Genomic DNA, 24,274 nt, shown 5'->3' on the forward strand with positions numbered 1-24,274 from the left:
ACCACCTCCCAGGTGACAGCAGGAACCAGTTCAACACTAAGCAGAACCAGGGATTCCACAACCTGGGCTTCAGCAACAAGTGCAACGAAAGAGGAGGTGGAGGAAGCCTCAAGCTGGAGATCGACAACAACCACATCAACAGGCTCCACACCATGCCCACCAACCCAGAGAGGGAGCGGGGGACGGGCCAGGCAGCCAAGCCTCGGGTGGGGGAGGGTGGTGGGGGTTTATATATCCTCCATCCAGAGGGCCAGGTACCAAGACGAGATCCATCCAAGGGCCCCAGCCTAGTCCAAGTCTATCCCAACACACCCTCCCTGGATCTTAGTCTCAATCTGACCCACTCAGGTGACACTGACTCTCACCCAGACAATATTAGGATGGTCCGGAATGTCTCGGACCCCTCCATCGGGGACAGGTGCGGGGTGGGGTGCAACACCTCATCCGCGGATGAGCTTGACGAGGGGGTGGGCGGCACGCCGGAGTACCTGGGCGACACGGGAGATGAGCAGAGCGTCCTGTCTGCAACTAGCTTGTCCTCGGCGGGCACGAAGGATGATAGGGGGACGCCGGACGCCACTACCGTAGAGAGCGGGATCGGGATCTCAGTGATGAAGAGCGAGGATGAGGGGAAGGAAGGGGAAGACGATGACGTGCAGAGCGTCACAGACTCTATGGTGGCTGAAGCTCTGGGGGCTCTAGAGGCAGCGACCGCCGGGGAGGATTATGGGGACTAACTCTTTAAAAATGTCCTCTTACTATTCAAAAAAAAAAAACTCAATCTAACTTTGATATCTATTCAGCTTCAATATCTGATGGGGTGAACAGAAGGAGATTCTGATTTATTTTTTAACATGTCACATGGGCATATGTGTGACTATTTAGCCAAGGATTGGGTTGCGTAACGCTAGTCTGTTGCCTCAATGTTTTCTGTACTCTCAGGAGCAGGAGAGAAGACTCTTGGCGCTCGACTGTGAATATTCCCTGTGTCCTAATCACTAAACTATGGTACATATTACACTTCTTGGTCTACAGCTTCTACATTCTACATTTCTATGTTCCACCAACACAGCTCTGCAGTGCTTCTAGAACTTCTATCTCTATATTCCGTTCTATAAATGTTCTATTCAGTGGACATACAGTACCTGCCATTGCTTAGTTTTGTCTTCAGGGAGTTTACTGCGCTTCATTATATAAACACATTGATAGGTCATCTCCGGCTACTTATTTGTGTATCCTATCATGTTGTTGTTGTTGTTGTTTACCTGTTTTACTATGTTATTTATATAATTACTTTTCCGGTTCAATACATGTCAGAGATAGCTTGTCAGAGGTCTGTTTAGCTAAGATTCCACTCCTTGCACTCCTTTCGCAATGACACGCAGTGCAAGGAGTGGAATGTTAGCTAAACAACCTGGTACCCAGGCAATGTCAGAGACATTGCCCAAAGCTTGAAGAAGAGAGCAGACAAGATAAAGACCATAGAGAGAGGTAACCACAGGGGTTGTTGTTGACGTTAGTTCAGTTTACAACCTCCCATTGTGAAGCATACTGGGCTGACCTCATGAGACCTTATGACAGGAAGTAATTATATCACTGATATACGTAGCATCTCTGTTTCCTGTTTTCCCTCGAATGTAAACATTCCACATTTGTGATGGTTCTTTGTTTCAATGAAGGAAAATTATATTGATTTATTATTTTATCCTGACTATCCTTTTAAAGTCATTGTTTGTTTGCCAAAATAATTTCTATGCAAATTTATATGTACATAAAATGCATTTAGACGTTTAATTTGCTATGTACTGCCAAGTAGCCTTAAATGATTTTTTAAATCAAAGCACATATGTTTTCAGGGGCACAATATTTACAAAACATAATTGCCCGTGTTTCTCTGGTTGCTCACAAATCCCGATATTCCTCTCGTACACATCCCTCTCCCTTTTCTCAAACTCTTTCTTTCTTTCTTTCTTTCTTTCTTTCTTTCTCTTTCCCTACCAGTTCAATTGCTCCATCTCTCTCAAGGATGTGCAACAAAGACAAAACCCAACCTGTAACACCTGTGTAGCCTTGGTGTGTGTGTTTTCCCTCATGCGTTGTTTCTCTGAGGTCTGAGTGTGTGGTGTGTGTTTAGGGGATCGTAGCTGAAATGTCTCTCTGACAGCCCTCTGACGTTCCTTGGCGCCAGAGCCCTGGGGCCAGGCCTAACGAAGGCCCCGGAGCATTACTCAGGCCAAAAAAAGAGACGCCAGGGACTCACAAACACCTGATTACACCCCGGCTAAGGCGGTGAACATGCTAACTTTGGCTCACCACATGACGGCTATTAGTGTGTCTCTACCAACGTCCCCTCGCAGTAGGAGAGGAAAGCTTTTTAGAGGACACCGAAATATCCCAATCTTGTGATGTTTCTTTACTAGCTACTACCCCTTCAGCCGTCAAGGGGCCTACTTTTGGTTTGTGTGTGTGTGTCTGTGTGTGTGTGTCTGTGTGTGTCTGTGTGTGTCTGTGTGTGTGTCTGTGTGCGTGCGTGCGTATGAATGTGTATATGAACAATACACAGAGGGTTACAGTTTCAACACTGACGCCTGGGGTTGACGGTCAGGTAGAAATCTATATGTTGATGAGTGAATGGAGCTTTGTCTGTCCAACCTGTACAGTAGATTGTCTATTTCCCATTGTATAACAGCTCATTATCCTTGTGAGGAAGCACAGACTACAGTGGACAAATTAAGGGTTATAAATGTATTGTACGATCTCTGTAAAATTCACATAAATAAAATGACCATGAAAATAATTGTTGGCACCGGTGATGTATGTATGATTTCAGTCTTAGACGGACAGTCTTAATGTTTTAATTAGTTCCTAGTGTACATTGGGTTAGAAAGGTATGGGGTGTACATTTCAAATGAGTTTTTCTCAAGGCTTTTGGGTTTGGAATGATGTGATCGATACTTATGGTGTGGTTTCTTAAAAAGGGATAGCTCACAAAACTTAAAATAATTACCCTAAAGGTAGTCTATTGGCCAGGAGGGACCTGGGTTTAGGGAGATAAATAAAAAAATTTAACACCAGAAAGTGACCACTGTTACAATTGAAGCTATGCCTAAGGAAGAGTCACACTGCTCTAATCGTCCCCGGCAGGGGCGGTGTGTTCAATAGGGCGATATGGGCGACGCACTGCCAAACGGGAAAAGGAAGGGATTTTTTTTCTAATCAATTATATCACGGCAACAGTAGTTATCAGTGTTGTAATCTAGACGTCTGATCTGCCACAGTGCCACTAAATGTCCAATCAGGCTAAAGTCGTGCTTCAAATGGCCCCCCCCCCTTTTGGGGCGATTTCAGTCAGGTTGAAAATCGCCCAGAAGTCTGTCATAGACTCCCATGTAAAATCTATTTTTTTCAAATATCAGAGCTTTCAATACAATCTCTATGGGTTTCTGAGGGCTTGCACTTACGCGCTTTCGTCATACGTAACATAACCATGAACATAACTAAGAAAAGAGCGGGTAGCCTCATCAATCAATTCACTACTACTGTGAAAATGGCTAGGCTTCAGTGCAACTCGATTGTGTCTTTGAAAGAAGTTCCTTTTTGTCGGCGAACAAATGAAGATAAATTGGCAACGAAACAATTAGGACCTCCCAGACCAAATTTAATAATTCAACAGGGGGGAAGTGGGGGGGAAGTCCTACACCCGAGGATTTTCCAAAAATTGGTACGAACGAAAAACCTGGCTAGCAGGCTGCGATGTAGCTAATGCAGTCTTCTGCTACCCCCTGCTTACTCTTTCACCCTGAAGGCGGCACGGCAGACAGCACCGCTTGGACAGCGACTGGTGTGTAACGGACATGCACCATCTTTCAGGAAAGATTAAGAAACATGAGCTGTCAAAGACCCACATGGATAGCTGTTTGAGATTGTCTGCTTTGGGGAGAGTGAACATTCCCACTCAACTGGATGAGGGATACAGGCTAGCTGTCCGCCGCCACAACGATGAGGTTAGTGTTGATAATCACAAGTTTACTGGAGAACTGAAACTGACAAGGCTGACAAGATAGGACCCTTTTGTCCATTGTTATTGGATAGGAACAGAACTTATAACCAGCTCCTGACCTAAATAGATCTTAGCACAACATTTTACTCAACATATCATATTCCATATTCACTATAACAAATATATTTACTACGACATTAGCAAGAACCGCCACATCCTCAGCCGGCTAATCCAGTGTGTGAAGTTTTGCGGAGTGTTTGAGTTAGCTTTGCGAGGCAAAGATGAAACTGAGGGCTCCACCAACCCTGGTAAGCCAACACTTTTGAGATCAGTCAATAAATGCTTCTGGTATTGACTTATATGCTGCCCCTGTCTTCATGTTGTTGCTGGACATATCTTTTTTAAAATGTGTGTAGGTCACCTAAATCATCAGAAAAATTGCCCCCCCTGAGAATTTTTTCAGGAGCCGCCACTGGTCCCCGGTGAACTGCCCTCTGGGAGATGTAGTGTGAACAGCACGCGGGTGAAGCAGGAACAGCGTTTCTTTTTGCAAAGAGATTCTGTTAATGTTTCACACCACAGTTAAATACAAAACACTTAAAGGAGAGTATCAGTTAAAGAAGTGAACTATTAATACTGCCCAGTGCCTAAGATAAGCCCAGTATAATGAGTTCCCATAACCTGTCAACTTTTGATTCTATGAAAAGTGCATGTCTATGTTTGGGATTCTTAGAAAGGGAAAGTCACTGGCTACAGAGGCGTTAGCCTGGTCCCAGATCTGTATGTGCTGCAGGCTTAGTTACCTCCTCTGACTGCTTTTGTTATGGTTTGGCTAAAGCACTGTGTGGAACAAGCCTTCAGGTCTCAGGTGAGGTTATTAAGTGAGTGTGGAACAAGCCTTCAGGTCTCAGGTGAGGTTACTAAGTGCCTTCAGGTCTCAGGTGAGGTTACTAAGTGCCTTCAGGTATCAGGTGAGGTTACTAAGTGCCTTCAGGTCTCAGGTGAGGTTACTAAGTGCCTTCAGGTATCAGGTGAGGTTACTGAGTGCCTTCAGGTCTCAGATGAGGTTACTAAGTGCCTTCAGGTATCAGGTGAGGTTACTGAGTGCCTTCAGGTGTCAGGTGAGGTTACTAAGTGCCTTCATGTATCAGGTGAGGTTACTAAGTACCTTCATGTATCAGGTGAGGTTACTAAGTACCTTCATGTATCAGGTGAGGTTACTAAGTGCCTTCAGGTATCAGGTGAGGTTACTAAGTGCCTTCAGGTATCAGGTGAGGTTACTAAGTACCTTCATGTATCAGGTGAGGTTACTAAGTACCTTCATGTATCAGGTGAGGTTACTAAGTGCCTTCAGGTATCAGGTGAGGTTACTAAGTGCCTTCAGGTGTCAGGTGAGGTTACTAAGTGCCTTCAGGTATCAGGTGAGGTTACTAAGTACCTTCATGTATCAGGTGAGGTTACTAAGTACCTTCATGTATCAGGTGAGGTTACTAAGTGCCTTCAGGTATCAGGTGAGGTTACTAAGTGCCTTCAGGTATCAGGTGAGGTTACTAAGTACCTTCATGTATCAGGTGAGGTTACTAAGTACCTTCAGGTATCAGGTGAGGTTACTAAGTACCTTCAGGTATCAGGTGAGGTTACTAAGTGCCTTCAGGTATCAGGTGAGGTTACTAAGTGCCTTCAGGTATCAGGTGAGGTTACTAAGTGCCTTCAGGTCTAGGTGAGGTTACTAAGTGCCTTCAGCTCTCAGGTGAGGTTACTAAGTGCTTTCAGGTATCAGGTGAGGTTACTAAGTGCCTTCAGGTATCAGGTGAGGTTACTAAGTGCCTTCATGTATCAGGTGAGGTTACTAAGTGCCTTCAGGTATCAGGTGAGGTTACTAAGTGCCTTCATGTATCAGGTGAGGTTACTAAGTGCCTTCATGTATCAGGTGAGGTTACTAAGTGCCTTCAGGTATCAGGTGAGGTTACTAAGTGCCTTCAGGTATCAGGTGAGGTTACTAAGTGCATTCAGGTATCAGGTGAGGTTACTAAGTACCTTCATGTATCAGGTGAGGTTACTAAGTACCTTCAGGTATCAGGTGAGGTTACTAAGTACCTTCAGGTATCAGGTGAGGTTACTAAGTGCCTTCAGGTATCAGGTGAGGTTACTAAGTGCCTTCAGGTATCAGGTGAGGTTACTAAGTACCTTCAGGTATCAGGTGAGGTTACTAAGTGCCTTCATGTATCAGGTGAGGTTTCTAAGTGCCTTCAGGTATCAGGTGAGGTTACTGAGTGCCTTCAGGTCTCAGATGAGGTTACTAAGTGCCTTCAGGTATCAGGTGAGGTTACTGAGTGCCTTCAGGTGTCAGGTGAGGTTACTAAGTGCCTTCATGTATCAGGTGAGGTTACTAAGTACCTTCATGTATCAGGTGAGGTTACTAAGTACCTTCATGTATCAGGTGAGGTTACTAAGTGCCTTCAGGTATCAGGTGAGGTTACTAAGTGCCTTCAGGTATCAGGTGAGGTTACTAAGTACCTTCATGTATCAGGTGAGGTTACTAAGTACCTTCATGTATCAGGTGAGGTTACTAAGTGCCTTCAGGTATCAGGTGAGGTTACTAAGTGCCTTCAGGTGTCAGGTGAGGTTACTAAGTGCCTTCAGGTATCAGGTGAGGTTACTAAGTACCTTCATGTATCAGGTGAGGTTACTAAGTACCTTCATGTATCAGGTGAGGTTACTAAGTGCCTTCAGGTATCAGGTGAGGTTACTAAGTGCCTTCAGGTATCAGGTGAGGTTACTAAGTACCTTCATGTATCAGGTGAGGTTACTAAGTACCTTCAGGTATCAGGTGAGGTTACTAAGTACCTTCAGGTATCAGGTGAGGTTACTAAGTGCCTTCAGGTATCAGGTGAGGTTACTAAGTGCCTTCAGGTATCAGGTGAGGTTACTAAGTGCCTTCAGGTCTAGGTGAGGTTACTAAGTGCCTTCAGCTCTCAGGTGAGGTTACTAAGTGCTTTCAGGTATCAGGTGAGGTTACTAAGTGCCTTCAGGTATCAGGTGAGGTTACTAAGTGCCTTCATGTATCAGGTGAGGTTACTAAGTGCCTTCAGGTATCAGGTGAGGTTACTAAGTGCCTTCATGTATCAGGTGAGGTTACTAAGTGCCTTCATGTATCAGGTGAGGTTACTAAGTGCCTTCAGGTATCAGGTGAGGTTACTAAGTGCCTTCAGGTATCAGGTGAGGTTACTAAGTGCATTCAGGTATCAGGTGAGGTTACTAAGTACCTTCATGTATCAGGTGAGGTTACTAAGTACCTTCAGGTATCAGGTGAGGTTACTAAGTACCTTCAGGTATCAGGTGAGGTTACTAAGTGCCTTCAGGTATCAGGTGAGGTTACTAAGTGCCTTCAGGTATCAGGTGAGGTTACTAAGTACCTTCAGGTATCAGGTGAGGTTACTAAGTGCCTTCATGTATCAGGTGAGGTTTCTAAGTGCCTTCAGCTCTCAGGTGAGGTTACTAAGTGCTTTCAGGTATCAGGTGAGGTTACTAAGTGCCTTCATGTATCAGGTGAGGTTACTAAGTACCTTCAGGTATCAGGTGAGGTTACTAAGTGCCTTCATGTATCAGGTGAGGTTACTAAGTACCTTCAGGTATCAGGTGAGGTTACTAAGTGCTTTCAGGTATCAGGTGAGGTTACTAAGTACCTTCAGGTATCAGGTGAGGTTACTAAGTGCCTTCAGGTATCAGGTGAGGTTACTAAGTGCCTTCAGGTATCAGGTTAGGTTACTAAGTGAGTGTGAACTCCCTCTGTAGCACTACAAGGTCATTAAGGTTGTTGCTGTTGCCACATAGCTTCAGCAAGGTGTTAATCATTGAACAGACAGACCTACTACCCACGCTCACTAAATGTTTCTCTAACGTTTAAAGTTTTCCCTCCGGGGGACTGACAGCTTCTTCCTCTTGGCTAACACCCAGGAATGGAGGCTGAGATCTGACACACTAAGCGACTTTGGGTCCTACTATAAATACCAGTGGAGGCTGGTGGGAGGAGCTATAGGAGGACAGGCTCATTGCATTGGCTGGAATGGAATAAATGGAACGGTATCAAACACACGTATGTATGGAAACAACATTTGACTCCATTCCATTCCAGCCATTATAAGAATGAGCCCATCCTCCTATAGTGCCTCCCACCAGCCTCCACTGATAAATACCATGTTTGTTTTTTTATTACACTGCTCAAAAAAATAAAGGGAACACTAAAATAACACATCCTAGATCTGAATGAATGAAATAATCTCATTAAATACTTTTTTCTTTACATAGTTGAATGTGCTGACAACAAAATCACACAAAAATTATCAATGGAAATCAAATTTATCAACCCATGGAGGTCTGGATTTGGAGTCAACCTCAAAATTAAAGTGGAAAACCACACTACAGGCTGATCCAACTTTGATGTAATGTCCTTAAAACATGTCAAAATTAGGCTCAGTAGTGTGTGTGGCCTCCACGTGCCTGTATGACCTCCCTACAACGCCTGGGCATGCTCCTGATGAGGTGGCGGATGGTCTCCTGAGGGATCTCCTCCCAGACCTGGACTAAAGCATCCGCCAACTCCTGGACAGTCTGTGGTGCAACGTGGCGTTGGTGGATGGAGCGAGACATAATATGCCATTTAGCAGACGCTTTTATCCAAAGCGACTTACAGTCATGCGTGCATAATTTTTTTTTTTTGTGTATGGGTGGTCCCGGGGATCGAACCCACTACCTTGGCGTTACAAGCGCCGTGCTCTACCAGCTGAGCTACAGAGGACCACATGATGTCCCAGATGTGCTCAATTGGATTCAGGTCTGGGGAACGGGCGGGCCAGTCCATAGCATCAATGCCTTCCTCTTGCAGGAACTGCTGACACACTCCAGCCACATGAGGTCTAGCATTGTCTTGCATTAGGAGGAACCCAGGGCCAACCGCACCAGCATATGGTCTCACAAGGGGTCTGAGGATCTCATCTCGGTACCTAATGGCAGTCAGGCTACCTCTGGTGAGCACATGGAGGGCTGTGCGGCCCCCCAAAGAAATGCCACCCCACACCATGACTGACCCACCGCCAAACCGGTCATGCTGGAGGATGTTGCAGGCAGCAGAACGTTCTCCACGGCGTCTCCAGACTCTGTCACGTCTGTCACGTGCTCAGTGTGAACCTGCTTTTCATCTGTGAAGAGCACAGGGCGCCAGTGGCGAATTTGCCAATCTTGGTGTTCTCTGGCAAATGCCAAACGTCCTGCACAGTGTTGGGCTGTAAGCACAACCCCCACCTGTGGACGTCGGGCCCTCATACCACCCTCATGGAGTCTGTTTCTGACCGTTTGAGCAGACACATGCACATTTGTGGCCTGCTGGAGGTCATTTTGCAGGGCTCTGGCAGTGCTCCTCCTGCTCCTCCTTGCACAAAGGCGGAAGTAGCAGTCCTGCTGCTGGGTTGTTGCCCTCCTACGGCCTCCTCCACGTCTCCTGATGTACTGGCCTGTCTCCTGGTAGCGCCTCCATGCTCTGGACACTACGCTGACAGACACAGCAAACCTTCTTGCCACAGCTCGCATTGATGTGCCATCCTGGATGAGCTGCACTACCTGAGCCACTTGTATGGGTTGTAGACTCCGTCTCATGCTACCACTAGAGTGAAAGCACCGCCAGCATTCAAAAGTGACCAAAACTTCAGCCAGGAAGCATAGGAACTGAGAAGTGGTCTGTGGTCACCACCTGCAAAACCAGTCCTTTATTGGGGGTGTCTTGCTAATTGCCTATAATTTCCACCTGTTGTCTATTCCATTTGCACAACAGCATGTGAAATGTATTGTCAATTAGTGTTGCTTCCTAAGTGGACAGTTTGATTTCACAGAAGTGTGATTGACTTGGAGTTACATTGTGTTGTTTAAGTGTTCCCTTTATTTTTTTGAGCAGTGTAGTATTACACTATACAACATGAGCCACATTTGTACTGTAGTAACCTTATGTAAGGCAGAGAGAGAGAGAAAGAGAAGACATTATTCCTAGTAGGATTATTTCCGTGCTATTGATTTAAGTGTCCTCTTACCATTTCTATTGCAATAATGTACGATAACAACATATCATGTGGAACAAAGATTATTGAATGAAGAGAGAGAGAGAGAGAGAGACAGAGAGAGAGAGAGACAGAGAGAGAGAGACAGAGAGGGAGAGAGAGAGAGAGAGAGAGAGAGAGAGACGGAGAGAGAGAGAGAGAGAGAGAGAGCGAGAGAGAGGCAGAGAGAGAGAGAGAGAGAGAGTGTCACCAGTTTGTCAAAGGTAAGAGCGAGGGCAAACAAGACCAGAGTCAATATTTGCTCAAGGTCCTCTCGATGCTATCCCATGTCCTGTAGTGTAGTGGTGTAGTGGTGTAGTGTGTAGTGGTGTAGTGGTGTAGTGTAGTGTGTAGTGGTGTAGTGTGTAGTGGTGTAGTGGTGTAGTGTGTAGTGTGTAGTGGTGTAGTGTGTAGTGGTGTAGTGGTGTAGTGTAGTGTGTAGTGGTGTAGTGGTGTAGTGTGTAGTGGTGTAGTGTGTAGTGTGTAGTGGTGTAGTGGTGTAGTGTGTAGTGTGTAGTGGTGTAGTGTGTAGTGGTGTAGTGTGTAGTGGTGTAGTGTGGTGTAGTGGTGTAGTGTGTAGTGTGTAGTGGTGTAGTGGTGTAGTGTGTAGTGGTGTAGTGGTGTAGTGGTGTAGTGTAGTGTGTAGTGGTGTAGTGTGTAGTGGTGTAGTGGTGTAGTGTGTAGTGTGTAGTGGTGTAGTGTGTAGTGGTGTAGTGTGGTGTAGTGGTGTAGTGTGGTGTAGTGTGTAGTGTGTAGTGGTGTAGTGGTGTAGTGGTGTAGTGTGGTGTAGTGGTGTAGTGTGTAGTGGTGTAGTGTGTAGTGTGTAGTGGTGTAGTGTGTAGTGTGTAGTGTGTAGTGGTCTAGTGTGGTGCGTAGTGTGTAGTGTTGTAGTGTGTAGTGTTGTAGTGTGTAGTGGTGTAGTGTGTAGTGGTGTAGTGTGTAGTGGTGTAGTGTGTAGTGGTGTGTAGTGGTGTGTAGTGGTGTAGTGTGTAGTGGTGTAGTGGTGTAGTGTGGTGCGTAGTGTGTAGTGTGTAGTGGTGTAGTGTGTAGTGTTGTAGTGTGTAGTGGTGTAGTGTGTAGTGGTGTAGTGTGTAGTGGTGTAGTGTGTAGTGGTGTGTAGTGGTGTAGTGTGTAGTGGTGTGTAGTGGTGTAGTGTGTAGTGGTGTAGTGTGTAGTGGTGTAGTGTGTAGTGGTGTAGTGTGTAGTGGTGTAGTGGTGTAGTGTGGTGCGTAGTGTGTAGTGTGTAGTGGTGTAGTGGTGTAGTGTGGTGCGTAGTGTGTAGTGGTGTAGTGTGGTGTAGTGTGTAGTGTGTAGTGGTGTAGTGGTGTAGTGTGTAGTGGTGTAGTGTGGTGTAGTGGTGTAGTGTGTAGTGGTGTAGTGTGTAGTGTGTAGTGGTGTAGTGTGTAGTGGTGTAGTGTGTAGTTGTGTAGTGGTGTAGTGTGGTGCGTAGTGTGTAGTGGTGTAGTGGGTAGTGGTGTAGTGTGTAGTGGTGTAGTGTGGTGTGTAGTGTGTAGTGGTGTAGTGTGTAGTGTGTAGTGTGTAGTGGTGTAGTGGTGTAGTGTGGTGTAGTGTGTAGTGTGTAGTGGTGTAGTGTGTAGTGTGTAGTGGTGTAGTGTGGTGTAGTGTGTAGTGTGTAGTGGTGTAGTGTGTAGTGGTGTAGTGGTGTAGTGTGGTGCGTAGTGTGTAGTGGTGTAGTGGTGTAGTGTGTAGCGTAGTGTGTAGTGGTGTAGTGTGTAGTGTGTAGTGTGTAGTGGTGTAGTGTGGTGTAGTGTGTAGTGTGTAGTGGTGTAGTGTGGTGTAGTGTGTAGTGGTGTAGTGGTGTAGTGTGGTGCGTAGTGTGTAGTGGTGTAGTGGTGGTGCGTAGTGTGTAGTGGTGTAGTGTAGTGTGTAGTGGTGTAGTGCGTAGTGTAGTGTGTAGTGTGTAGTGTGTAGTGGTGTAGTGGTGTAGTGTGGTGCGTAGTGTGTAGTGTGTAGTGGTGTAGTGTGGTGTAGTGTGTAGTGGTGTAGTGTGGTGCGTAGTGTGTAGTGGTGTAGTGTGGTGCGTAGTGTGTAGTGGTGTAGTGTGTAGTGGTGTAGTGGTGTAGTGTGTAGTGGTGTAGTGTGTAGTGGTGTAGTGTGTAGTGGTGTAGTGTGGTGTAGTGTGTAGTGGTGTAGTGTGGTGCGTAGTGTGTAGTGGTGTAGTGTGGTGCGTAGTGTGTAGTGTGTAGTGGTGTAGTGTGTAGTGTGTAGTGTGGTGCGTAGTGTGTAGCAGTGTGTAGTGGTGTAGTGTGTAGTGTGTAGTGTGGTGCGTAGTGTGTAGCAGTGTGTAGTGCGTAGTGTGTAGTGGTGTAGTGTGGTGTGTAGTGTGTAGTGTGTAGTGCGGTGCGTGGTGCGTAGTGGTGTAGTGTGTAGTGTGTAGTGGTGTAGTGTGTAGTGGTGTAGTGTGTAGTGGTGTAGTGTGTAGTGTGGTGTGTAGTGGTGTAGTGTGTAGTGTGTGGTGCGTAGTGGTGTAGTGTGTAGTGGTGTAGTGTGGTGTGTAGTGTGTGGTGCGTAGTGGTGTAGTGTGTAGTGGTGTGTAGTGCGTAGTGTGGTGTAGTGTTACAAAATCTAATAACTAGCCTATTGTTGCACTCGCTCTTGAAAAGGCAGAGGAAAAGGACAGGTGCGACAGTCGCACAGTCTCCATGGAAACACAGTGTGTGTGTGTGTGTGTGTGTGTGTGTGTGTGTGTGTGTGTGTGAAAGTGCCTGGCAAGGTTAGGGGCAGCTGATAATCCCAGCTATTACATGTCAGAACAAAACATCTAAATCTCATCACTCTGGCAATACTATGACATGAAGACAGGAGCCTTGGCAGCAAGAATGGAAAGAATATCTATTAAAAATGAAAACGTGAAAACTAAGCACTATTAATTTATGAGAAAAGCAAAGGAGGGCAGGATGTGGAGAGATAAATAAATAACAGAGGTTATTGAATACTGAACGAGAGGGGATGAGGGAGAAAGATAAAGGGAGAGTAGAAAATATTACTGAAGAGAAGACTTCAAAAACACAAGTTGTTGGTTTAATCAATTTAATTTGTTAAAAACACGTCATATTCTACCCTCTCTCCTTAAACATATGAATCTTCTCATTAAATTCTATAGCTTTATTTTTAATAGTGTCAATATAAAATGGCAAAAAAAACATTTTTTTACATCAAACTTGGAACATTTCAGTCAGTTTGCTTTATTTCCTAAATACATCTCCATACAACACGGTTATTTAAAAAGGCAGACCATTGTGATAAAGACATTGATACTGTACAGTCTCCCAAGCAAACATGGCCAAAATGGACCACACAAGAGCAAATAAGAAACTATTTCACTTAAAACAGAAAGAGAACATCCTCAAAAAACATTGATATTAAAGCTCTTAGATGAAAAGTGTTGCAGTTTTAAATGCAACAAAAAGTCAGACATTTCTCAATCATCTAAAGTGGCTTCCTCACCTTGTCTCCATTCCTTCATCTGCAAGGAGAGGAGACGTTCATAGGGAATCATTTTAGACTGTTGAGGCAAAAAATATATATATATATATCTGAGGCTAGAATTGGATTTAGGATGGAGTGCCGTTGTACGTTGTTCAGGTTTGGTCAATGTAGGCCTACTCGTTGAAGAATGTAAAGTTTGACTTTAGTTGTTTTCTCCCAGAGTAAAAGGGAATCATTTTTAAAAAGTATTAACGCCCAGAAAATAGTTTTGGCTTTGGTATGGGTAACCATTTGAGACACTGTACATTTAACATACTTTGACATTTGTTTATAATTCATGGCAATTAGGAGACAAGATGAATTGTTACAGTATAATTTACATTTTAAAGCATTTGATCACAAGACATTTCTTTTCCTCACTGAGATTTTTTTTGTTGCATTGTGAAATCATTTTGGTTCAGCTCCTGTTATAGATAAAAAGGCCACCGTTCTTTTTCAAAAAGGTAATGTTCATGTATCCAAGTCCTGTACTAAAAACTTTATTCACCATAGAAAACAAAACATTTGGTGATATGCAAGTCACTAGACCTCATGATTCACGTTGAAAATACAAAATCTCTCACACACCAAAAAAAGTGTACATCCCACTACATACCACTGTACTCAAATCAGTGAGACACACAAGGCAGATACTCTATCCAAGCTGTTCCGAGGAAGACTGTCTGTGCATCGATCCAGAAATAAGTGCATTTTAAGGCCTACTAGTGAAGTTTAAAAAAGGGATTTGTTCACGGTTCCTTTGAATAGGAATCAAATATTGGCAAAGAGATGAGTCAATGGCCAATTAAAATGGGTAGTTTCATTGGGGTGGAATCAGAAGCGGTTCCATACATCACCATGACAACCAAAAGGTTAATTAATAAAAGGTGATAAGGTAATTTCTCCTCACCATATTAACCTAGTTAATGTACTCCATTGGAGTTCTAGAAGGGGGGGACGAGATACAGTGAATGGGTCAGGCAGAGTTCAGAGAAGGGGGGGTGATATTTTATTTAAGGAATAGGTTTGGCACAGTTACAAAAGGCACATCATTATCCACAGACTCTGTCCAGGACTCTTTAGGATTACAGGAAAGAGAAAAAAGTATGTATGTTCAATGAGAGGAGCACTGAGTTGAGTGCAGTAGCTCCCCACTGGGCAGACGTGTTTTATTGAACCCTCATTTTACCAGGTAAGTTGACTGAGAACACCACCTCATTCACAGCAACGACCTGGGGAATAGTTACAGGGGACAGGAGGGGGGGAAGAACGAGCCAATTGGAAGCCGTCAGTTCAACGTCTACTTTTGGTTGAGGTGTCAACTAACGTAAAAAAATTATGAAAAAAAAAAACACCATGACATTGAATTTAGGTTAAAAGTTGGGTGATTCTTTAAAACTCCCTTACGTTGACGACCTTTTGCAAATCCAATTAGTTTTCAACGTTGATTCAACGTCATCATTTAGATTTTGGGGGTTTAAATGACGTGGAAACAACGTTGATTCAACCAGTTTTTGCCCAGTGGGTCAGAAGTGGACATGAAGGCTAGGTAGAGATTGTACCTTTAGCATTTGTATTTGGCGCCAACACAGTGCACAGTTTATTGGCGCACACACACACACACACACACACACACACCCCAATGCAATCTCAACTTCCTGGTCAGGTGAGCATTTGTGGTTTCCCCCTCCTTTGCAGCGGAATCGTGGGAAATCAACCATTAACTTTGGTGGTCGTTTCCACATATTTGGTGACGAGAGGGTGTGGGGGCGCTGCCAGTGACTCACTGTCTGATGAATGGCACAATGATGCTTTCACACACACACGCCATACCACCCCCCCTTTCCGCTACCTTGACCGAGACAGAGGGCCAAGTCTGATGTTAGCCAAGGGGCTAAGAGAGTAACCTCCTGTGTAAATCGTCATCATCCAATTCACCATCAACGCCGCTGTCTTCTATTGTCTGACCATCGGAGGAGGAGGAGGAGGAGGAGGGGCATAGATAGGGATGGACTTAACCCTGGATTGACACTGCCGCTCTTCAACGTCGGTCTCCCTCGCGCGCTGATGCTTCTCGACGGTCTGATTCTGGGTTTAAAAAAAAAAAGTGTTGCAAATTATAATAATCACCCCCTCGGCTCTCTTCAGGAAGCGATGCTCCGCACCTGCAGAGGAAACGAGGACGTTTTATCAAATGAGTTTGGAACATGTTACTTAAGGAGGCCAATATACGCAGCTTGGATAGAACTTGAGCCCAATAGAAACTCACCTTGGTTTCTGTCACTTTGGGTCGTCCCCTTCATCTTTCTGAAAGGGGAAAAATCACACTTGAGTAAAATGAATTTTACAATGAAAAATGCCTCAAATACAGACTATTCAAATACGGACAAACGCCTGGGAGTTTGGACTACGTCACTATAGACAGACCTTATTGAAATGGAAACCTTTCAGTGTACTCGGGTGATAAGAGTTTGATTGAATATCACCCGCAGACTGACCTGCTGTGACTCAGAGGTGGTCCTGCGCTCAGGGGGTTCCTTCTCCGTGGGCGTCGTGGGCATGCTGCCGTTGGAGTCTGTGATGAGCAGGGTCCGCCTTTCTCTGGCGGGCCTCTCCTTGTCACACTTTGTAACCCGGAACCTGGCAGGGACAGATCAGAGCATAACACCGGTGATAAAGTTGACATAACACCATGGGCATCAACATGTTTGCAACTGACAATAACTGGAGAAATCACATTAATGACAACTATTAGAATAGTAAAAATAAAGAAAAACCCTTGAATGAGTAGGTGTCCAAACTTTTGACTGGTACTGTATATACACACACACACACACACTACCAGTCAAAAGTTTAGAACACCTACTCAAGCAAGGATTTTTCTTTATTTGTACTATTTTCTACATTGTAGAATAATAGTGAAGATGTCAAAACTATGAAATAACACATATGGAATCATGTAGTAACCAAAAAAATTGTTAAACAAATCAAAATACATTTTATATTTGACATTCTTCAAATAGCCACCCTTTGCCTTGATGACAGCTTTGCACACTCTTGGCATTCTCTCTACCAGCTTCATGAGGTAGTCACCTGGAATGCATTTCAATTAACAGGTTTGCCTTCTTAAAAGTTAATTTGTGGAATTTATTTCCTTCTTAATGCTTTTGAGCCAATCAGTTGTGTTGTGACAAGGTAGGGGGGTATACAGAAGATAGCCCTATTTGGTAAAAGACCAAGTCCATATTATGGCAAGAACAGCTCAAATAAGCAAAGAGAAACGACAGTCCATCATTACTTTAAGACATGAAGGTCAGTCAATACGGAACATGTCAATAACTTTTTAAGTTTCTTCAAGTGCAGTCGCAAAAACCATCAAGCGCTATGATGAAACTGGCTCTCATGAGGACCACCACAGGAATGGAAGACCCAGAGTTACCTCTGCTGCAGAGGATAAATTCATTAGAGTTACCAGCCTCAGAAATTGCAGCCCAAATAAATGCTTCACAGAGTTGAAGTAACAGACACATCTCAACATCAACTGTTCAGAGGAGACTGTGTGAATCAGGCCTTCATTGTCAAATTGCTGCAAAGAAACCACTACTAAAGGACACCAATAAGAAGAAGAGACATGCTTGGGCCAAGAAACATGAGCAATGGACATTAGACAGGTGGAAATGTGTCCTTTGGTCTGGAGTACAAATTGGAGATCTTTGGTTCCAACCGCCATGTCTTTGTGAGACGCTGTGTGGGTGAAGGGATGATCTCCGCATGTTTATTTCCCACCGTAAAGCATGGAGGAGTTGTTATGGTGAGGGGGTGCTTTGCTGGTGACACTGATTTATTTAGAATTCAAGGCACACTTAACCAGCATGTCTACCACAGCATTCTGCAGCAATACGCCATCCCATCTGGTTTGGGCTTAGTGGGACTATCAGTTGTTTTTCAACAGGACAATGACCCAACACACCTCCAGGCTGTGTAAGGGCTATCTGACCAAGAAGGAGAGTGATGGAGTGCTGCATCAGATGACCTGGCCTCCACAATCCCCCGACCTCAACCCAATTGAGATGGTTTGGGATGAGTCAGACCGCAGAGTGAAGGAAAAGCAGCCAACAAGTGCTCAGCATATGTAGGAACTCCTTCAAGACTGTTGGAAAAGCATTCCAGGTGAAGCTGGTTGAGAGAATGGCAAGAGTGTGCAAAGCTGTCATCAAGGCAAAGGGTGGCTATTTGAAGAATCTCAAATATAAAATATATTTTGATTTGTTTAACACTTTTTTGGTTACTACATGATTCCATATGTGTTATTTCATAGTTTTGATGTCTTCACTATTATTCTACAATGTAGAAAATAGTACAAATAAAGAAAAACCCTTGAATGAGTAGGTGTTCTAAAAATTTTTTGACCGTTACATTTATAACAAATAATAAATGGAAATATCACATTTACATAAGTATTCAGACCCTTTACTCAGTACTTTGTTGAAGCACCTTTGGCAGCGATTACAGCCATGAGTCTTCTTGGGTATGACGCTACAAGCTTGGCACACCTGTTTTGGGGAGTTTCTCCCATTCTTCTCTGCAGATCCAGTCAAGCGCTGGCAGGTTGGATGGGGAGCGTCGCTGCACAGCTATTTTCAGGTCTCTCCAGAGATATTCGATCGGGTTCAAGTCCGGGCTCTGGCTGGGCCAAGCAAGGACATTCAGGGACTTGTCCCGAATCCACTCCTGCATTGTTTTGGCTGTGCTTAGAGTCGTTGTCCTGTTGGAAGGTGAACCTTCACCCCAGTCTGAGGTCCTGAGCAGGTTTTCATCAAGGATCTCTCTGTACTTTGCTCTGTTCATCTTTCCCGCAATACTGTCTAGCCTCCCAGTCCCTGCTGCTGAAAAACATACCCACAGCATGAAGCTGCTGCCACCACCATGCTTCACTGTAGGGATGGTGCCAGGTTTCTTCCAGACTTGAAGCTTGGCATTCAGGCCAAAGAGTTCAATCTTGGTTTCATCAGACCAGATAATCTTGTTTCTCATGGCCTGAGAGTCCTTTAGGTGCCCTTTGGCAAACTCCAAGCGGGCTGTCATGTGCCTTTTACTGAGGAGTGGCTTCCGTCTGGCCTCTCTACCATAACGGCCTGATTGGTGGAGTGCTGCAGAGATGGTTGTCCTTCTGGAAGGTTCTCCCATCTCCACAGAGGAACTCTGGAGCTCTGTCAGAGTGACCATCTGGTTCTTAGTCCATTTTTTGATACCCTTCCCCAGATCTGTGCCTCGACACAATCCTGTCTCGGAGCTCTACGGACAACTCTTCCGACCTCATGGCTTGGTTTTTGCTCTGACATGCACTGTCAACTATGGGAACTTATATAGCCTTTCCAAATCACGTCCAATCAATTGAATTTACCACAGGTGGACTCCAATCAAGTTGTAGAAACATCTCAAGGATGATCAATGGAAACAGGATGCACCGGAGCTCAATTTCAAGTCTCATAGCAAAAGGGTCTGAATAATTATGTAAATAAGCATGTTTTTTTATTTGTAATACATTTGCAAACATTTCTAAAAACCTGTTTTCGCTTTGTCATTATGGGGTATTATGTCTAGATTTATGATATTAAAATAAAAATTTTGGAATAAGGCTGTAACGTAACAAAATGTGGAAAACGTCAAGGGGTCTGAATACTTTCTGAATGCACTTGATAGTTTTCTGTATCAAATGAGCACCGAAAAACAACCCATGTTGCAAAATAATAAAACTATTTAATCCCAATTCAACTAGGGCCGGGACGATACAGTTGAAGTCGGAAGTTTACATACACTTAGGTTGGAGTCATTAAAACTAGTTTTTCAACCACTCCACACATTTCTTGTTAACAAGCTATAGTTTTGGCAAGTCGGTTAGGACATCTACTTCATGCATGACAAGTAATTTTTCCAACAATTGTTTACAGACAGATTATTTCACTGTATCACAATTCCAGTGGGTCAGAAATATACATACACTAAGTTGACTGTGCCTTTAAACACCTTGGAAAATTCCAGAAAATGATGTCAAGTCTTTAGAAGCTTCTGATAGGCTAATTGACATCATTTGAGTCAATTGAAGGTGTACCTGTGGATGTATTTCAAGGCCTACCTGCAAACTCAGTGCCTCTTTGCTTGACATCATGGGAAAATCAAAAGAAATCAGCCAAGACCTCAGAAAAATAATTTTAGACCTCCACAAGTCTGGTTCATCCTTGGGAGCAATTTCCAAACGCCTGAAGGTACCACGTATTGTGGAAATTAGTCACTATACTTTAACAATCAAAAGTTCTTACAGAGTTTTTGTTGAATCAAGATGTCAATAAAAGGAAGCTGGTCTGCAGAGTAGCCCCTCCTCTCTCCCTCCATCTTATATAGTGCCCTTCACACACCATAGCTTTAAAATCCCTCCCTCCTCAGTTTCCCGCTCTTTTATTGCTCCGCCCACTCCCTTTGTCTATGGTGGACGGCTACATTCGACTTTCATTCAGTTCAGAATCAATAGTAATACACTCAATCAATCCCTTATCTTGCAAAAACACTAATGTTTAGTTTAAACTCTGTTCAAACCTGGCGCCGCTCTTTATCACTTTGTTTGAGGAGAGACACAAAAGGCCACAGGATTAAGTTCTTGCCTAGCCACAGAGAATGTTAACTATATGTTCATGATTAACTCAGTTCTCATAGTCCACTAAAAAAAAATCTCCAACACACGTTCATCTGTACAAACAATAGTACGCAAGTATAAACACCATGGGACCACGCAGCCGTCATATCGCTCAGGAAGGAGACACGTTCTGTCTCCTACAGATGAACGTACTTTGGTGCGAAAAGTGCAAATCAATCCCAGAACAGCAGCAAAGGACCTTGTGAAGATGCTGGAAGAAACAGGTACAAAAGTATCTATATCCACAGAAAAACGAGTTCTATATCGACATAACCTGAAAGGCCGCTCAGCAAGGAAGAAGCCACTGCTCCAAAACCGCCATAAAAAAGCCACACTATGGTTTGCGACTGCACATGGGGACAAAGATCATACTTTTTGGAGAAATGTCCTCTGGTCTGATGAAACAAAAATAGAACTGTTTGGCCATAATGACCATGGTTATGTTTGGAGGAAAACCGGGGAGGCTTGCTAGCCGAAGAACACCATCCCAACCGTGAAGCACGGGGGTGGCAGCATCATGCTGTGGGGGTGCTTTGCTGCAGGAGGGACTAGTGCACTTCACAAAATAGATGGCATCATGAGGAAGGAAAATTATGTGGATATATTGAAGCAACATCTCAAGACATCAGTCAGGAAGTTAAAGCTTGGTCGCAAATGGGTCTTCCAAATGGACAATGAACCCAAGCATACTTCCAAAGTTGTGGCAAAATGGCTTAAGGACAAAGTCAAGGTATTGGAGTGGCCATCACAAAGCCCTGACCTCAATCCTATAGAAAATGTGTGGGCAGAACTGAAAAAGCGTGTGCGAGCAAGGAGGCCTACAAACCTGACTCAGTTACACCAGCTCTGTCAGGAGGAATGGGCCAGAATTCACCCAACTTATTGTGGGAAGCTTGTGGAAGGCTACCCGAAACGTTTGACCCAAGTTAAACAATTTAAAAAAGGCAATGCTACCAAATACTAATTGAGTGTGTAAACTTCTGACCCACTGGGAATGTGATGAAAGAAATAAAAGCTGAAATAAATCACTCTATTATTCTGACATTTCACATTCTTAAAATAAAGTGGTGATCCTAATTGACCTAAGACAGGGAATTTTTACTAGGATTAAACGTCAGGAATTGTGAAAAACTGAGTTTAAATGTATTTGGCTAAGGTGTATGTAAACTTCCGACTTCAACAGTACCATGATACTCGTTAGTATTGTGGCAAGAAAACAAAAACATGAAGTGGATTTAACTTCTATAGGAAAACAACCCTAATGTTGGAAACAAACATTATGTTGTCATCCAGAGTCACACTTATTTATTTTCCAAGCTATAGCACACAATATTTTACATACAGCAGGTTTTTAAAACGGCCGAAGAGTTTGGCCTGCTTCGGGTTTTCATTTTTGCCATGGAAAACCTGTTATGATACTGGTATCGTCCCGGACCTAAATTCAACCCCTTCTGACAATTAACAGCTATATCAACAACATACAGTATTCACATGCTAACCAACCATAACATTGCAATATTGCCTCTGATGTCCAGTGTGCGTTTACTGGGAACACGGAGGCTGTGCCCGCTTTAAGTTACCGTTTTAACAGTGGCCAAGTAAGCTGCTTGATCATATTGTAGGCCTACCAGAGTGGACTACAATTTATTAATTTTTTTGTTATGGGAGAAAATGCATCTCATAACATTTTAACATGGAAATAGCTGTTCTATCATTCAGCGTACAGTAGCAGCCAATGTGTGGTGTTCAATGTAGGCCTACATTCCATGAGAATTTTGACATTCACCCGTTTCTCCACTTGTCCTTTTGACAAGGAGGTGACTGAAAATGTTGTGATTGACGCAAGAAACCACTACAAAATAAAATGAATTATTCCCATACCATTATTACAGAGAATCAGACTAATAATTATGCTACCCTCTGGCTATTGGCTACTTAGCTTATTTACATTTACGTCATTTAGCAGACGCTCTTATCCAGAGCGACTTACAGTTAGTGCATACATTATTATTTTTTATTTTCATACTGGCCCCCCGTGGGAAGCGAACCCACAACCCTGGCGTTGCAAACGCCATGCTCTACCAACTGAGCTACCTCCCTGCCGGCCATTCCCTCCCCTATCCTGGACGACGCTGGGCCAATTGTGCGCCGTCCCATTGGTCTCCCGGTTGCGGCCGGCTACAGCAGAGCCTGGATTCGAACCAGGATCTCTAGTGGCACAGCTAGCACTGCGATGCAGTGCCTTAGACCACTGCGCCACTCGGGAGATGATTCAAGACCGTCTCATAATACAACACTGCCCCTTTAAGACATAAAAAAGCTCTCTCTACCTGACTTGCTTTTCAAAGATGTCTAGAAATGTACACGTTTTGTGCTCGTTGGAAGCAACAACTCCTGTTGACTAGAAATAAGCTATAACTGGGCTAATAACTCACTAACAAAAGAACATGAACAAATGTGCACACGGTTACATGAGGCTCTCACTGCACCCCAGTATCTCTATTTACATCATCTTCTGCACATCTATCATTCCAGTGTTAATACGAAATTGTAACTATTTTTGCACTATGGCCTATTTTTTGCCTTACCTCCATAACTTACTACATTCGCACACACCTGTATATATATATATATATATATATATATATATATATATATATATATATATATATATATATATATATATATATATATATATATATATATATATATATATATATATTTTCTGTTGTATTTTTGACTTTATGTTTTGTTTTACCCCATATGTAACTCTGTGTTGTTGTTTAAATCGCACTGCTTTGCTTTCTTGGCCAGGTCGCAGTCGTAAATGAGAACTTGTTCTCAACTGGCTTACCTGGTTAAATAAAAGGTGAAATAAATAAATAAATAAAAATAAAACTGATCTCAAACCAAGTGCATCTCCTCGTGACCGCTCATACTGTAGCCTAAACACAGTCCAGTTCAAAGTAAAATTGCACAGATCCATATATGGCAATGCCTATTTGCATATAGGCCTACAGCAGCTCTGATTGGTTATGGCGCACCAATCTGTGTAGAGTACGGGCTGAGTAGTGCCTGTCAAAGCAATAGAATCCTACTCAGATGCGTTCTGCCTACAACAAAATATCTTGCATAGTTAGTTTTGCATACTAAATCTTGCATAGTTCGTTTGTTTCGGGATATTACATTGAATTGGCTAAAATTGCTTTGATTCAATCACAATTCCCACAGTAGAGCGAAACGTTGATAGTGTAAACTAAAGGGGAAAACTCTAGAAAGTTGGGTGGTTTAATCTCGTGCTTATCTGCACGGGCTCATATTTCTTCTGCGCGGCAGTCTGAGGGGAGCTGCGCTTCCGCGCATTGGACACGAGTGTATCACCAGGATTGCACATCAACCTCTTAGTACATTTAGCAAGGGCATGGTGTGGGAGGGGGCAGGGCGTGGTGTGGGAGGGGGCAGGGCGTGGCGTGGGAGGGGGCAGGGCGTGGTGTGGGAGGGGGCAGGGCGTGGCGTGGGAGGGGGCAGGGCGTGGCGTGGGAGGGGGCAGGGCGTGGCGTGGGAGGGGGCAGGGCGTGGCGTGGGAGGGGGCAGGGCGTGGCGTGGGAGGGGGCAGGGCGTGGCGTGGGAGGGGGCAGGGCGTGGCGTGGGAGGGGGCAGGGCGTGGCGTGGGAGGGGGCGTGGCGAGGGGCGTGGGCAGGAGAAAGACTCCTCAAGTAGCAAAAACAGACAATACCCTACGCTACGCTACGGAGTTGTGCATCACATTTACCAAACATTGAAATACCGTTTAATGAAGGTAAAGATAAAACCCAAACTAGTCCGTGCATCAATACCGGTATATAGTAAAATACAGTATGCCTCCCAGCCCTATAGGAGTGTGCTGTTATTTGAGCTCCATTCCCTCTTGGCCCAGCCCTATAGGAGTGTGCTGTTATTTGAGCTCCATTCCCTCTTGGCCCAGCCCTATAGGAGTGTGCTGTTATTTGAGCTCCATTCCATCTTGGC

The 24,274-nt window shown here is 44.1% G+C and overlaps 1 protein-coding gene across 1 annotated transcript in view; it reads right to left on the reverse strand.

The window, feature by feature from the left end:
* Positions 1-13,972: 13,972 nt before the first annotated feature.
* Positions 13,973-24,274, reverse strand: part of LOC311133002 (RELT-like protein 1) — a 35,707-nt gene continuing 25,405 nt past the window's right edge. Inside the window, exons 7-9 of the mRNA XM_084166420.1 lie at positions 16,074-16,215; positions 15,845-15,882; positions 13,973-15,740 (exon numbers count right to left, since the gene is read on the reverse strand). Of these exons, the coding sequence (XP_084022546.1) occupies positions 15,856-15,882; positions 16,074-16,215 (169 nt within the window). The 3' untranslated portion in view covers positions 13,973-15,740; positions 15,845-15,855. The remainder of the gene's footprint in view (positions 15,741-15,844; positions 15,883-16,073; positions 16,216-24,274) is intronic.

The sequence above is a fragment of the Coregonus lavaretus genome (genome assembly GCF_964263955.1).
Source record: "Coregonus lavaretus genome assembly, chromosome: 7".
NCBI classification, from domain to species: Eukaryota; Metazoa; Chordata; class Actinopteri; order Salmoniformes; family Salmonidae; genus Coregonus; species Coregonus lavaretus.